General features: G+C 42.3%; 1 protein-coding gene across 2 annotated transcripts in view; it reads left to right on the top strand.

Moving 5' to 3' along the window:
* The first annotated feature begins 9,211 nt into the window (after positions 1-9,211).
* DERA (deoxyribose-phosphate aldolase) overlaps positions 9,212-13,398 on the top strand; it is a 121,981-nt gene continuing 117,794 nt past the window's right edge. For both annotated transcript variants that reach the window (XM_067695793.1, XM_067695795.1), the window contains exon 1: positions 9,212-9,314. In XM_067695793.1, the coding sequence (XP_067551894.1) occupies positions 9,284-9,314 (31 nt within the window). In that variant the 5' untranslated portion in view covers positions 9,212-9,283. The remainder of the gene's footprint in view (positions 9,315-13,398) is intronic.

Genomic DNA, 13,398 nt, shown 5'->3' on the forward strand with positions numbered 1-13,398 from the left:
CTTGGTATTTATGAAGTTTATGACCAAAGCAAGTCTCTTCTATTCAGGTTTCATAAAAGTCAAAAGAAAATACAGGGACTTCCCTGGTGGTGCAGTGGTTAAGAATCCATCTGCCAATGCAAGGGACACGGGTTTGAGCCCTGGTCCGGGGAGATCCCACATGCCGCGGGGCAACTAAGCCCGTGCGCCACAACTACTGAGCCCGCGCTCTAGAGCCCATGCTCCGCAACAAAAAAAGAACATGATTCTGTTAACTCAGAGTAAAAAAAAAAAGAAAATAAAGGTGCATACTTACACCATCACTGGGTGGCATATAGCTTGAAATCTGTAAAAGTTGTTTTAAGTTTATGAGTTGAAGAATTTCAGGCCATGGAGCTCTGTCATACCATAACTTATACTTGTGTGATTAGCGAGTTCATGTTGGTCAGATCTCTGGTTGACCGTATTGTCAAGTTCTTAGGTTTTTAGATTCTGGTTACCCAGTCAAGTCATTTTAGGTTTTGGCTTTAGGTTTTTAGATTCTGGTTACCCAGTCAAGTCATTTTAGGTTTTGCCGGATTAATGATCGTTAGCTATAATCAAGGTGTTGGCAGAGCTGCATTCCTTCTGGAAACTAGGAGAGAATCTATTTCCTTTTTCCAGCTTCCAGAGACCACTGGCATTCCTTGGCTCGTGGTCTCTTTCTCCGTCTTCAAAGCTGGCAACATAGCATCTTCAAATCTCTGAGTCTCCTGCCACCCTCTTTAACTTATTAAAAGGACGTTTGTGATTACATTGGACCCACCTGGATAAACTCCTCAGTTCAAGATCCTTAACTTACTACCGTCTGTAAAGTCCCTTTTGCCGTGTAAGGCAACATTCGCAGGTTCCAGGGATTAGGCTATGGACATCTTTGGGGGGCCATTAGTCTGTTTACCAGACCTTCTAATGGTAGAATCCTATAGTAGAAATTTAGCAAAAAGTTAAAGTATATATTTACGAAAATTGCATTTGTCAAAGTCTCAAGTGTCCTGTGTGTTTCTAACCCAGTGGTCACTTTTCTCATCTTACTAAACCTTCAGCAGCATTCAATAGTTGTCTACTTCCTTGTTTTTGAAATACTTTATTTTTTTCACTTCTCTGCAGCTTCTATCACACTCCTGGTTTTACTTAAATCTTTCTGACTGCTTCTGAATTTGCCAATTCCTCCTTTTCTGCTTCAGGTCTGGTCTATACTTTCTAGCTCTGCTCTCCAAAGGGAAAACTCATTGTGGGTTTCAGTGTTTTCTGAAATCTTTCAAATTCATATATCCAGCCTGCTGCCCTGAGCACCAGAGTTTAATGGCATAGTTGATGTTCTACCTTAACCTTTAGTAAGCATCTCAGACTTACCTGTGGAAAACAAATCTTAATTTCTCAACCAAACCTATTTCCCCAACTTGTTACCCATTCTGATAATGGGCACTGCCTAAACTGAAAGACATAAAGTCCTTGAGTCTGTTCTCCTATCCCTATTTTTAGTCTATATGTAAGTCCTGTGGGTTCTCCTGAGTCTGTACTTGCCTCATGTCCACTGTTAACACCCTAGACCAGGCTCCCTCTGTTTCTCACGTAGACGGCTGCAGTGCCTTCCTAACTGTCCCCTCTTGCCCCTACTCCCCCACCCTGCCCTCATCCCATCCATTTTCTACACAGTAGGAAAGGTAATTGCTTTAGGGCTTGAAGAGGCTGAGTGACTGTCCCGTTTAAATCCATAGTGTCTTCCTATTATACCATGTTTTTACTATTTTCTGACTCTTGCTGCCTTTATGACTTTTCATTTTTCCCTTGCTTGTCCTGCTCTAGCCTCAGTGGCTTCATTTCACAAGGCCTTTTCACTTGGCTTGCTATTTCTGCTACTGGAGCCACTCTTAAATATATGCATGGCTGACCCTTTCTTGTGATTCAGGTCTCAAGTCCTGTGACCCTCTTGTCACTTGCTATTTTGCCCTATTTTATTCAGAGTTCTTACCAGTCTGAAATTACCTCGTATATTTTTTGTCTTCACCAATATTGCTTTGCTTAGAAAGGTGGCTGGTACATCATAAGTGCTCAATAGATGTTGAAACAAGTCCCTAAATGAGCACCAGATCTTACCAGACCAGTAAGATTATTTTTCAGTTATGCAGCAGACCATCCTCTCCACTGAAGAGTCAGACGTGGCCGGAACCTACTCAGAGCACTTGCCTCTCCAGTGAATTCATGTACAGCTTTATCGGACTTGAGGTCCAATAACCTAGGAGGACTTCAGCTTGTGTGATACAGTCTCCCCATCTCCACCCTGCTTCCCATTCCATTCTTCCTCTGGCACTTCCTCTCTGTCTTAACGTCATGGTAGCTCAAATCCTGCCTAAGTTTTAGTAATTTACCCTACGAATCATTGCGTCTCCATGTCATCTAGAGGTTTCTTCTAAGAAACCAGGGTTGAGTGCAGTCAATTCTCTTGAGAATTTTTCATGTCAGTAAAGTTCAACATATTCGTTTTAATGTCTACAAAATAGTAAAGATGTACCATAATAACTTAAAGGTTACATGTGTTAATAGTTCAAATTCAATGTAATTATTAATTTAGCTGCCTGGTTTTGAGACGAAGGTGGAGGCAAATGGATGTAACTGTTCAGGATGGAGCGACAGAATGGGGAATTGAAAATGCAGACCAAGGGGAAATATTTCTCTTGTAGGAACCTGATGTTTTACACCTGAATATTTTCGGACAAACAGTGATTCTGTTGAGTTACATGTGGGTCTCACACTAGGGGGATTCCTGAAGAAAAAGAATCACTGGAGGAAGAACATTCTCAGATAGGCTTAGCTTTTCTTTGCTTAGCTATAGGAATGCACAGTGTGACAGTGTCACCTAGATCAGTGTGACTTTAAAATCAACAGAGTTCTTGGAGAAACAAATGAGGCATCTAACAAATTTACCTGTGGAAACAAGGCCGGAGTGTGCATCTAAATGATAGCTAATGAGCAGTAACCATCCTTTATAGGTTGAATCACTTTATATAATTAATGAGAGAATGGAACTTGGTCAAGTGGAAGAGAACTGGTGAAAGTTTACAGATGTGTGTAGAAATAGTATTTTTTTAATCTCTCCAATAACCCAGTGGAGATAGGTAGTATCTACATTATACATATGGGAAACTATTTTAGAGGTTAAATGACTTGTCTAATGAGTTTGGCTTCAAAGAAATAGTTGGAACAGTAAGTGTGTGGTCTGTAGGTTATATTGCCTGGGTTTGAACAGATTTGGTGGGGAGGGATCAAATAATTGATGGAATGGGCTTAACTCATACGAAGCACTTAATATTAGCTAGTGTTATGTATTTATCAGTGATTTCCCAACTTTGGGATTTGGTGGAAAAATAGATTAAAAAGGCAGGGGGGGGGGTTAGGTGGGGGTCGATGGCAAGACTGAGTGGTCTGCCTCTAATTTTGCCAAGTGAGGCTATGAAAACATCTACCAGCACAATATTCATGAAAGAAAGGTCATTTTAAAATCCAAGTTGGTAGTGAAGGGCATAGTGTCAGGACTGTTCTTTAAATTGAATAAAACTTCATAAAAGACTCAGTATAATTCTTATTTTTCTTATTTCACCATGAAGTAGGAACTAGATGTTCTAGAAGTCTCTCTGCAGTTCTGAAATATTTTGACTCTAATATTCATACTCTCCCCTAGTCCTCCCTGTTTCTACACTTTCCCCCATCCGATTTAGAAATACTGTTGACAGTCCATAACCTAAGTGAATTTTTACCTAAGGAACCTGTGAAGGACTGCTCTAAGAAATCATAAAGCCTTCGGTTTTTAAGTAAAAATAAAAGACACAGTCTTCATTTTCACCAAGAACTTCATTGAACAACATATTTACCCTTTTGTTCCACTACCTTCTGCCATTTTTCAGGCAACTTTGTAATTCCATCTTCCCAAAACTTTATCTTTTTGAGCAAAGAAGTGTTCCATGTGCCTTTTACAGTCTTCCAGGGAATTGGAGTTTTTTTAATTAAGAGAATTTTGTAAAGACCGAAATAAATGGAAATCCAAAGATGTGACATCTGGTGAATACGGCAGATGAATCAGAACTTCTCAGCCAAGCTGTAACAGGTTTTGCCTGATCATCAAAGAAACACGCGGTCTAGCGGGCTTCCCTGGTGACACAGTGGTTGAGAGTCCGCCTGCTGATGCAGGGGATACGGGTTCGTGCCCCGGTCTGGAAAGATCCCACATGCCGCGGAGCGGCTGGGCCCGTGAGCCATGGCCGCTGAGCTTGTGCGTCCGGAGCCTGTGCTCCGCAACGGGAGAGGCCACAAGAGTGAGAGGCCCGCGTACCGCAAAAAACAAACAAACAAACAAAAAAACAGAAACATGTGGTCTTGCATTATCCTGATGGAAGATTACGCGTTTTCTGTTGACTAATTCTGGACGCTTTTTGTCGAGTGCTGCTTTAAGTTGGTCTAACTAGTACTTGTTGGAATTAATCGTTTGGTGGTATTTTATTTCACTTGCCCCACGATCTCTTCCGTTCCACATAATTGTACAGTATCCATTTTCATCGCCTGTCACAATTTGTTTTAAAAATGGAACATTTTCATTACGTTTAAGTAGAGAATCGCATGCAGAAATATGGTCAAGAAGGTTTTTTTTTTTTTGCTTAACTTACGTGGAAACTAAACATCAAAGCGATCAACATAACCAAGCTGTTGCAAATGATTTTCAATGCTTGATTTGGATATTTTGAGTATGCCAGCTATCTCCCACGTGGTATAACGTTGATTGTTCTCAGTTAATATCTCGATTTGATCACTATCAACTTCAACTGGTCTACCCGACTGTGGAGCATAGACCAGGGAGAAATTCACAAACTACTTTTGACACGTTCCATCAGTCACAGCACCTTCTCCACACACTGCACAAATCTTTTTTTGCATTTCAGTTGCATTTTACCTTTCTTGAAATAATAAAGCATATTATGCTGAAAATGTTGCTTTTTTTCTTCCATCTTCAATATTAAAATAGGTATACAAAACTTCACCAATTTTGATGCCTTTTTTTGTTTGTTTGCAGTACGCGGGCCTCTCACCGCTGTGGCCTCTCCCGTTGCGGAGCACAGGCTCTGGACGCGCAGGCCCAGCGGCCATGGCTCACGGGCCCAGCCGCTCCACGGCATGTGGGATCCTCCCGGACCGGTGCACGATCCCGCATCCCGTGCATCGGCAGGCGGACTCTCAACCACTGCGCCACCAGGGAAGCCCCTTGATGTCTTTTTTAAAATGCATGCTGATAGGACAGCTGTCACATACAATCTTAAAAAAACTGTGGGTCTTTTTTTTTTTTTTTTTTAATTAATTTTGGCTGCGTTGGGTCTTTGTTGCTGTGCGCGGGCTTTCTCTAGTTGCGGCGAGCAGGGGTTACTCTTCGTTGCAGTGTGCGGGCTCTAGGTGCGCAGGCTTCGGTAGCTGTGGCACGCAGGCTCAGTAGTTGTGGCGCACGGGCTTAGTTGCTCCGCGGCATGTGAGATCTTCCCGGACCAGGGCTCGCACTCATGTCCCCTGCATTGGCAGGCGGATTCTTAACCACTGTGCCACCAGGGAAGTCCCACAAAATTGTTTTGCATGAAGTTAAAGACAACTAAGTGCCACTAGAGCCATCTTACGGAAAAAACTGAATGAACATTTTGGCCAACCCAATAGTTCATGCCCTTTGACCTTTAACTTTTGGATTATTCCTGTCTTCCAGGCCAGGTATGTTCTTGAGGTTTCAAGATAAATATGACATATTCTTAGAGCTTTAATTTTCACTGAAGGAGAAGTGGGGGTGGGAAGATAAGTAATTTATCCAGTAACTTTTTATTTAAAAACATATCCACAAAAAGGAATGGCATGCAAAATGGGTTAAAAGAATACAATAAAGACAATGTTACTCTTGTCAGAGCCAGTTTGGTCTCTAGCTCCAGATTGCATGCATAGCTTCTCTGCCTCTAGGCTGGTGATTCTTTGCATTTAGCTGGCATAAACATCGTCAGAGGGAATCTGTTAAGAATACAGATTCCAAGGTCCTAGAGATTCTTTTTTTTTTTTATAAATTTATTTATTTATTTTTGGCTGTGTTGGGTCTTCGTTTCTGTGCAAGGGCTTTCTCTAGTCGTAGCAAGCGGGGGCCACTCTTTTTCCACTCCTGTTGCGGAGCACAGTCTCCGGACGCGCAGGCTCAGCGGCCATGGCTCACGGACCCAGCCGCTGCGCGGCATGTGGGATCTTCCCAGACCGGGGCACGAACCCGCGTCCCCTGCATCGGCAGGCGGACTCTCAACCACTGCGCCACCAGGGAAGCCCGGGGGCCACTCTTCATCGTGGTGCACGGGCCTCTCACTGTCGCGGCCTCTCTTGTTGCGGAGCACAGGCTCCAGACGCGCAGGCTCAGTAGTTGTGGCTCACGGGCCCAGTTGTTCCGCGGCATGTGGGATCTTCCCAGACCAGGGCTCGAACCCGTATCCCCTGCATTGGCAGGCAGATTCTCAACCACTGCACCACCAGGGAAGCCTGGTCCTAGAGATTCTGATTCAGTAGGGCTGTGGTGAAGCGTAGAATCTGTTTCAGGAAAAAAACTTTTGGGAGATTCCAATGTAGTAGTGGTCCAAAGAGCTAAGAGGCCTTACCTTAAGGATGGATACTTCAGAAGTTTCAGAAAGCAATAAATTTAAAAGGGAAGTCCACAAAGTGAAACTTAGCAACATTTCTTCATTAAAAAAACCCTCACTTTTTGCATTCCATCCCTAGTGTCTCTGAATGCTGCCAATTTGACATACGTTCAAACTGTAGAGATTAATTCCAGATTAGTACTGTGCAACAGGCCAGTTTTAGAAAAAATCCTTGAGAAATTCTTGTCAGATATATTGCAAAACTGTTTGCTACAGGAGGCTGTCCTGATTCTGGTTTTCCAACTAAGTTAGGATCTCACAGCTTTTTTTGGTTTCTTTTAATACATTTACATTATCCATGAATGCATAATGCATGGCTTGGAATCTGGCTTAGAGTTGTTATCTGCCTCTAAAAAATAGAATTCCATTTATTGCCTTTGTATCTTTTAGGGATTTCTGGCCTCTCCAGCCAAAGATCACCAGGAATAAATTTGGGTTTACTGACTTGCTGCAGTAAGGGAGAATACTCACCAGGGGAACTGTGAGATGTCTCAGTTAAGAGGGTGTCAGAAATGACATAGGATTTGGGCTTGTGTCTGGTGATTTGGGGAAAGTTCAAGGAAGTGGGCCATCGCTCTGCATTGATGTTGGCAGGAAGGGGTGATAATTCCAACAGGGCATTTTAATTCTTATCTAAAATACAAGAAGAATTGGTGAGGCTAAAACTGACAAGTAAAGAAGTGACAGTCACTTATAACAGCCAGGATTAGGGGGCTGTTTGGTCATTTTTGTGGTTTGGACAACGTTCATTTTTTGTGTTCAGACGTGATTACAAGGTGCCTTGTTTTTTTATCAGGGGCACAATGGCCTTGGCTGATGTTGGTGTTCTGTGAAATTGTTTTACGTTCTACTGGGGAACACGGTGGTCTAGCTGTGAATGCTAGGCCAGCTCGGGGCTTTCAGGGTGAAGACAGAAATAGGTAAAATGCTATTATATAAATGAATGGGATGTAGACACTTTCAAAATGTTTGGCAATGGCTTTGTGCTGACAAGGCTGAGAGGCAGCTACGTGTGGGGGGAAAAGACTGGGATTACCTTTCCTGTGTAGCCTATAATTGCTGTGTGAAGCTGACAGTAACAATCGTAGCTTCCATTTGTTGAGCACCTACTATGTGCCATGAAGTGTGTTGTACTAGATGCTTTACATATGTACAGCACCTTTGCAAGTCAAATCTATTTTGAACATCCCCATTTTACAGGCAGTAACATTCCTGGAACCAGCTAGTCATTAGGTGGAATTGTTGGTGTATTGAGTTGGACCCGTTTGGAGTCTGCTCCATTACATCAGGATGCCTCTGTTCATAACTTTGGTGTCTGTAGGTAGAGCAATGGAGATAAAGTATATACTTGGCAGGATTGTTCTGGGATTCGAATGCTATCATCTCTCTGAAAGTACCTAGCATAGTAACTGGCTCATGGTAAACAAGTCATAACTAAGAGAGTTCCTTCTTTCAGCAGAGTGGAGCTGTCTCTGACCGTGAGTACAGAGTTGATTAGTAGCCTGTGTTGAGTGACTCCAGATAACTTTAACCTGCTACTCACAAAAAAAGCCTGAAAAAATTCTTAGTATCACAGAATGAGAATTTTAGAGCTCCAAGATGTTGTCAAGGGACTTCCCTGGTGGCGCAGTGCTTAAGAATCCGCCTGCCAACGCAGGGGACACAGGTTCGAGCCCTGGTCAGGGAAGATCCCACACGTCACGGAGCAACTAAGCCCGTGAGCCATAATTACTGAGCCTGCGAGCCACAACTACTGAAGCCTGCCCACCTAGTGGCCATGCTCTGCAACAAGAGAAGCCACCGCAATGAGAAGCCCATGCACCGCAACGAAGAGTAGCCCCCATTTGCCGCAACTAGAGAAAGCCTGCACGCAGCAACGAAGACCCAACACAGACAAAAATAAATAAATAATTAAAAAGAAAAGATGTTGTCAAGGTGCTTTCTTACAGATAAGGAAAATGAAGCTTAGAAGGGTAGTTGATGGCCCAGTGTCACACTTAATCGCTGCCAGAGCAAAACTGAGACCCCAGTTCTTCCCACTCCTAGGCCCTCTGGTTTTTCAGGCCACAGAGTTGCTTCTCTTCAGGAAGCCAAGCGTAGAAGTCACATGGCACCGGGCCCCAGTTTGCTGGTTGGCCGCCCTTACCAGGCTAAGGGATCACCGCTCCCGTTTCAGGTGTGGGGTCCTCGAGCTCTGGTCTCAGGCAGTAATTGGAAGGATCCTCTCCCTTCTTGTTCTGTAATCCTACTGTGAAAAGTCTCCAAATGCTTTTATTCAGTACAGTCAGCAACTTAAGGGTTTCACCACTAGTTCTGGCAGCATGGTTTACGGGAGTTAGTACGCGAGTTCCGCACCTGGTGGAGAAGACCGAGGAATGCGCGCAACGGATTTTCCTGGCAGAGAAAAGGACCCGGGATCCCGCCTCCGCGGCCCGGCCGGGGGCTCCGCCCCCAGAGAGGAGAGGGCGGGGCGTGCGGTGCACGCGCGCGCGCGCGGAAGCAGGAAGGGCAGAGCTAAGGCGGGCGGGCTGGCGGGCGCGCGGGGCGGGCGGTGCAGTGGCGGCCCTACCATGTCGGCGCACCAGCGAGGCACGGAGCTCGGTAAGGGCCCGCGGTCTCTCTCTCCCCTCTCCGTTACTCCCGGTCCCCTGTCTCTTCGAGCCTCGCGCCGCCCGGTGCCCTGGCCAGGGGTCCCTGGGCGCGTGCTCCCCGGGGCGGGAGGCGTAGGCTTGGGGGCCGCACCTGGGAGACACAGCCCCTGCGCCCGTGGACCCCGCAAACCTTGACTCACAAGCCTTATATTTATAAGCGGAAGGAATAGGAATGGATTAGACTTTTATCTTCCAACTCATTAGCTCACCTGGTTGCGAAGAACAGCAACAGCAAAAAAACCCCAAAGACCCCCAGACAAACCAGATGAAAACCTCCCTTCCACGCTCCTAATAGAATTATCTTGTGCGATTTAATGCCGGGTTTCCATAGGTAGTTGTTAACACAGCCGTATCCCCAGAGTGATCGTGCTGTTGGAAAAGTTGTCTCTGGACTATGTAACTTAATGTAAATTGTATGATTTTTAGAAGTACAGCGACTTTTAAAAGTGCTTGGATTATTTCCTCATTTATTTCATTTCATTGATGTTCTAAAATATTTCTGGCAAGAAAACTTAGTTTTGATTTCCCAAAATGTGAAAAATTCGCAATTCAAACATAGCAAAACCATGATGGAGCCAAAGGTTAAGGATCTCAGTTTAAGTATTATAGCTTGCATATCGGTATCCTGGATCTTCAGTTTAGCTCTGTGACTTTGGGCAAATAACTTAATCACTCTGTGCTTAAATTTCTTAATCTGTAAAATGATTATAATAGCACTTACCTCATAAATTGGTTTGGAGATTAAATGAGAGGATGTTAATTGTTTGGCACATTGTGAGTACATAGTAAGTATATAATAGTATTATATATATATAGTAAGTGTGTAATAGTTTACTAGGTACTCACAATGTACCAAGTAAGTATGTACAGTAATAGTGTTAAAAGGTGAATTCTGTTTTTAGGGGCCAGTTTTGAGAAAATTAGCTATAAATTGTATGTAAGTCATACGGGTACACTTTTTTCTTTAAAAGTGACTGTTCTAACTAGAGTCTAGGCTTCATGAGATGGCCCAGAACTTTTGTCGAATGGTAAGAGCTTGTCTTTATAAAGGCAGGTGATTTCCTCACCGAACTGATTCGCCTTTACTCACTGCCCTTTAGCAGGTTATATTTTAAACTCTAGTTCTGTCTTTGGAATGTGGACTTTAGTAATAAAGGAGTTCCCTAGATTGGAAGATCCAGAAAGATGGTGGATGGGGGATAGGGATGGGCTGTGGGTCTTAGTCATCTTGGTATCTTCAGGGTATGGCTGCGTGACTTTGTTCGCCATTTGATGCACTGTTATTTCCCCAAAACTTAGCAGTTTATTTTTCTTTCAAGAAACACAAACCTTTTTCTCTTTCTTTTTCTTATTGAGGTATAGTTGACATAGAACTTTTTTTACTTTATTTGCAAGAATTAGAATCACATCCATTCATTTGTTGAAAAGTAACAGTATAGACAAAAATCAATTGCTATGTAGAATAATAGTAAATGTGATTTTTATGCAGCTGTTTAAATGATCATAGTTTTGTTTTATTTTCTTTGTTTAAATAACATCAGATATATTTCTAGGGTGTTTTTCCTTCACTGGTATTAATCATTAATCCAGACAGAGATTTGGCCTAAAATAAATTATTTGAAATATTTATGTACTAGGAAAAAAAACCATTCAGTATTAATTTATGCAGTTTATTAGTTGATGCCTTTTATAGAGTTTTCTAATTAATAGTCTTTTAAAATAAACACTAACTTTTTTAAAGAAATAAACTTTTATTCCCTTATTACGAAGGAATTCATGTTTATTGTAAAAATTTTAGAAAATACAGTTGGAACAAAAGAACTAAAATTATTACTGATACAGTCACTAATTTATATTGTAGTGCATGTATATACTTCTTGTTAATAGACTTTTTTTTTTTTAATAAATAGGTTCATTTGAGACTGAATCTGACCCTCATGATAAAAACTTCAAGGAAAACATTCTTTTATGGACCCATTGGACATGAGAAAGAAAGAACAGACCCTCTAATGTTCATTTTTATGTCAGTGTTTAGTGATCAAACCTATCTGTTTAAGATATTTTCTACTTAAAACATTAATTTCTGATTTTCTCCAACTTATACATAAAGCTAAAAACCTCTTTTTCTTTGGGCAGTGTTTGCCATTAAGTGGGTAGGTGACAGCTGTGTCCTCCTATGGAGAAGGCTTGACCAGTTTGGAATCAGAAGGAAAAAGAACCCTAAATCTGGTCTAGCTCCAGCCTGTGGCTTTGGCCAGGCTACTTGCTTTCTTTGAACGGTAGATCAGCGGTTCTCAGAGTGTGGTTCTGGGACGTACAGCATTAACGTTAGGTGACAGCTCATTAGAAATGCAAATTCTCAGGCCACATTGATCTCTTAATGAGTCAGAAACTCTGGGGGTGGGCCCTGGCATTCTGGTGGTTTTAAAGTGGTTCTGAAATGCACTCAGATTGGAGAACCACTGGCTTAAAGATCTTTAGGGCTCTATGGAGTGCTTCTGGCCCTTTGCATTCTATTAAAATGGACCGATGATGTTCTTCTCCTTATTCTGCTAGACGCCTTTTAAGTTTTGCCTAAAATGTAGGTGCAGCAGGGGCAGTGATCTTTCTTTTCTTCATTGATGTATCCCAGGCAGTTAGGATAGTGTCTGGCACACGGAAGGCCCACAAACATGCCTGCTGAATGCAGGAGTGAATTTAGAACTACTCCTTGCTTGGGAGCACTGGGGTGTCCACCTGGGCCCTTGTGTGTGGACAGGTGCTGTGCAGTCTCTACCTTCTCCCTCTTTTCTGAATAACGTTACAATTCAATTTTGTTACTTCTGTCTTTAAAGAGATCTCAAGAGGCTTATGAAGGATGTTGGCAGTGTGGCTTCCTTTCAAATGTGATTTTCTTTGGAGGCATCTGGAAAATGGGGGTGTTTGTATTAGGTGACTTCTAAGGGTCTCTGCTCTGTATCTGTCTGTATATCTGTAAGGTCTTGTGTTCAGAAAGGAAATTTACAAAGATATCTGAAAAACAGAGAAAAACTAATTGAAAACTGATTTTTAACTGGGACGGGATGGGGACAATTCTAGGAATTTCCTGTGTTGCAGTAAAAAGAGATTGTTTTAGGCATATATCCACAATTGGAATGATCAGGGACCATGATTATTGAGGAATGTTTTGCTCTGTAGGGGCATTTTTTGTAATCCAAGTCAGAACAAACAGAAGGGGCAGTTTATTTGCTTAAAGTACAGATAAACGAGATCAGTTCTGGATTAGTTGCCAAACCAAGAAGGAAGACGGGATTTTGTATTTTACAAAGCACTGTTATTCATCCAAAAAGTAGTTATTGAGTACCAATTGTCAACTGGGTAGTATTACCCTGGGCTCTGGGGATACAAGATGGACAAGGGTAGTCCCTGTCTTCACAGAGCTAGGTCTGATCCCTAGCTGGGCATCAAGCCAAAACTACAATTAAAATAAGTGCAAATGTGATATGCAGTTACTTTGCATTTATGTTTGTCTATTTAAGAAATTAGATAGTTGTGCCTAAACTGTACCTTAAATGAGTTGCCGTAACAGAGTTCTGGCCATCTTGGCCTTGTAACTTTTATTTTCCCTTTAATAACTTAGATGAGAATCAAAATGTAAGTAGCTCATTTCTGCCACTTGTGCTAAGGCATAACTTTGGTGTAGAATGCTTCTGATTTTGGTGGTGGTGATTTTTCCATTGCAAAGTTATCTTAGAAAAGTTAAAAACATTTTTTTTTTGACTGGAATCTTAAACTTTAAAGTTAGGCAAAACATGGGTTGCTTCCACAATAATTCTTTATTTAACACTAGACACTATGCCTAGGTGCTGGGTATAATGATGGTGGTTGCCATAGAGCTTTAGTTTTGTGCCAGGTACTATACTGAGTGCTTTTTGCATTATCTCATTTAGTCTTCACAACAGCCCTGTGAAGATTTCATTATGATCTCTGTTCTACAGATGTGCAAACTGAGGTATAGAGAGTTTGAAGTAACTTGCCAAAAGCCAGTTAGGCAG

The sequence above is a fragment of the Pseudorca crassidens genome, chromosome 11 (genome assembly GCF_039906515.1).
Source record: "Pseudorca crassidens isolate mPseCra1 chromosome 11, mPseCra1.hap1, whole genome shotgun sequence".
Taxonomy (NCBI): Eukaryota; Metazoa; Chordata; class Mammalia; order Artiodactyla; family Delphinidae; genus Pseudorca; species Pseudorca crassidens.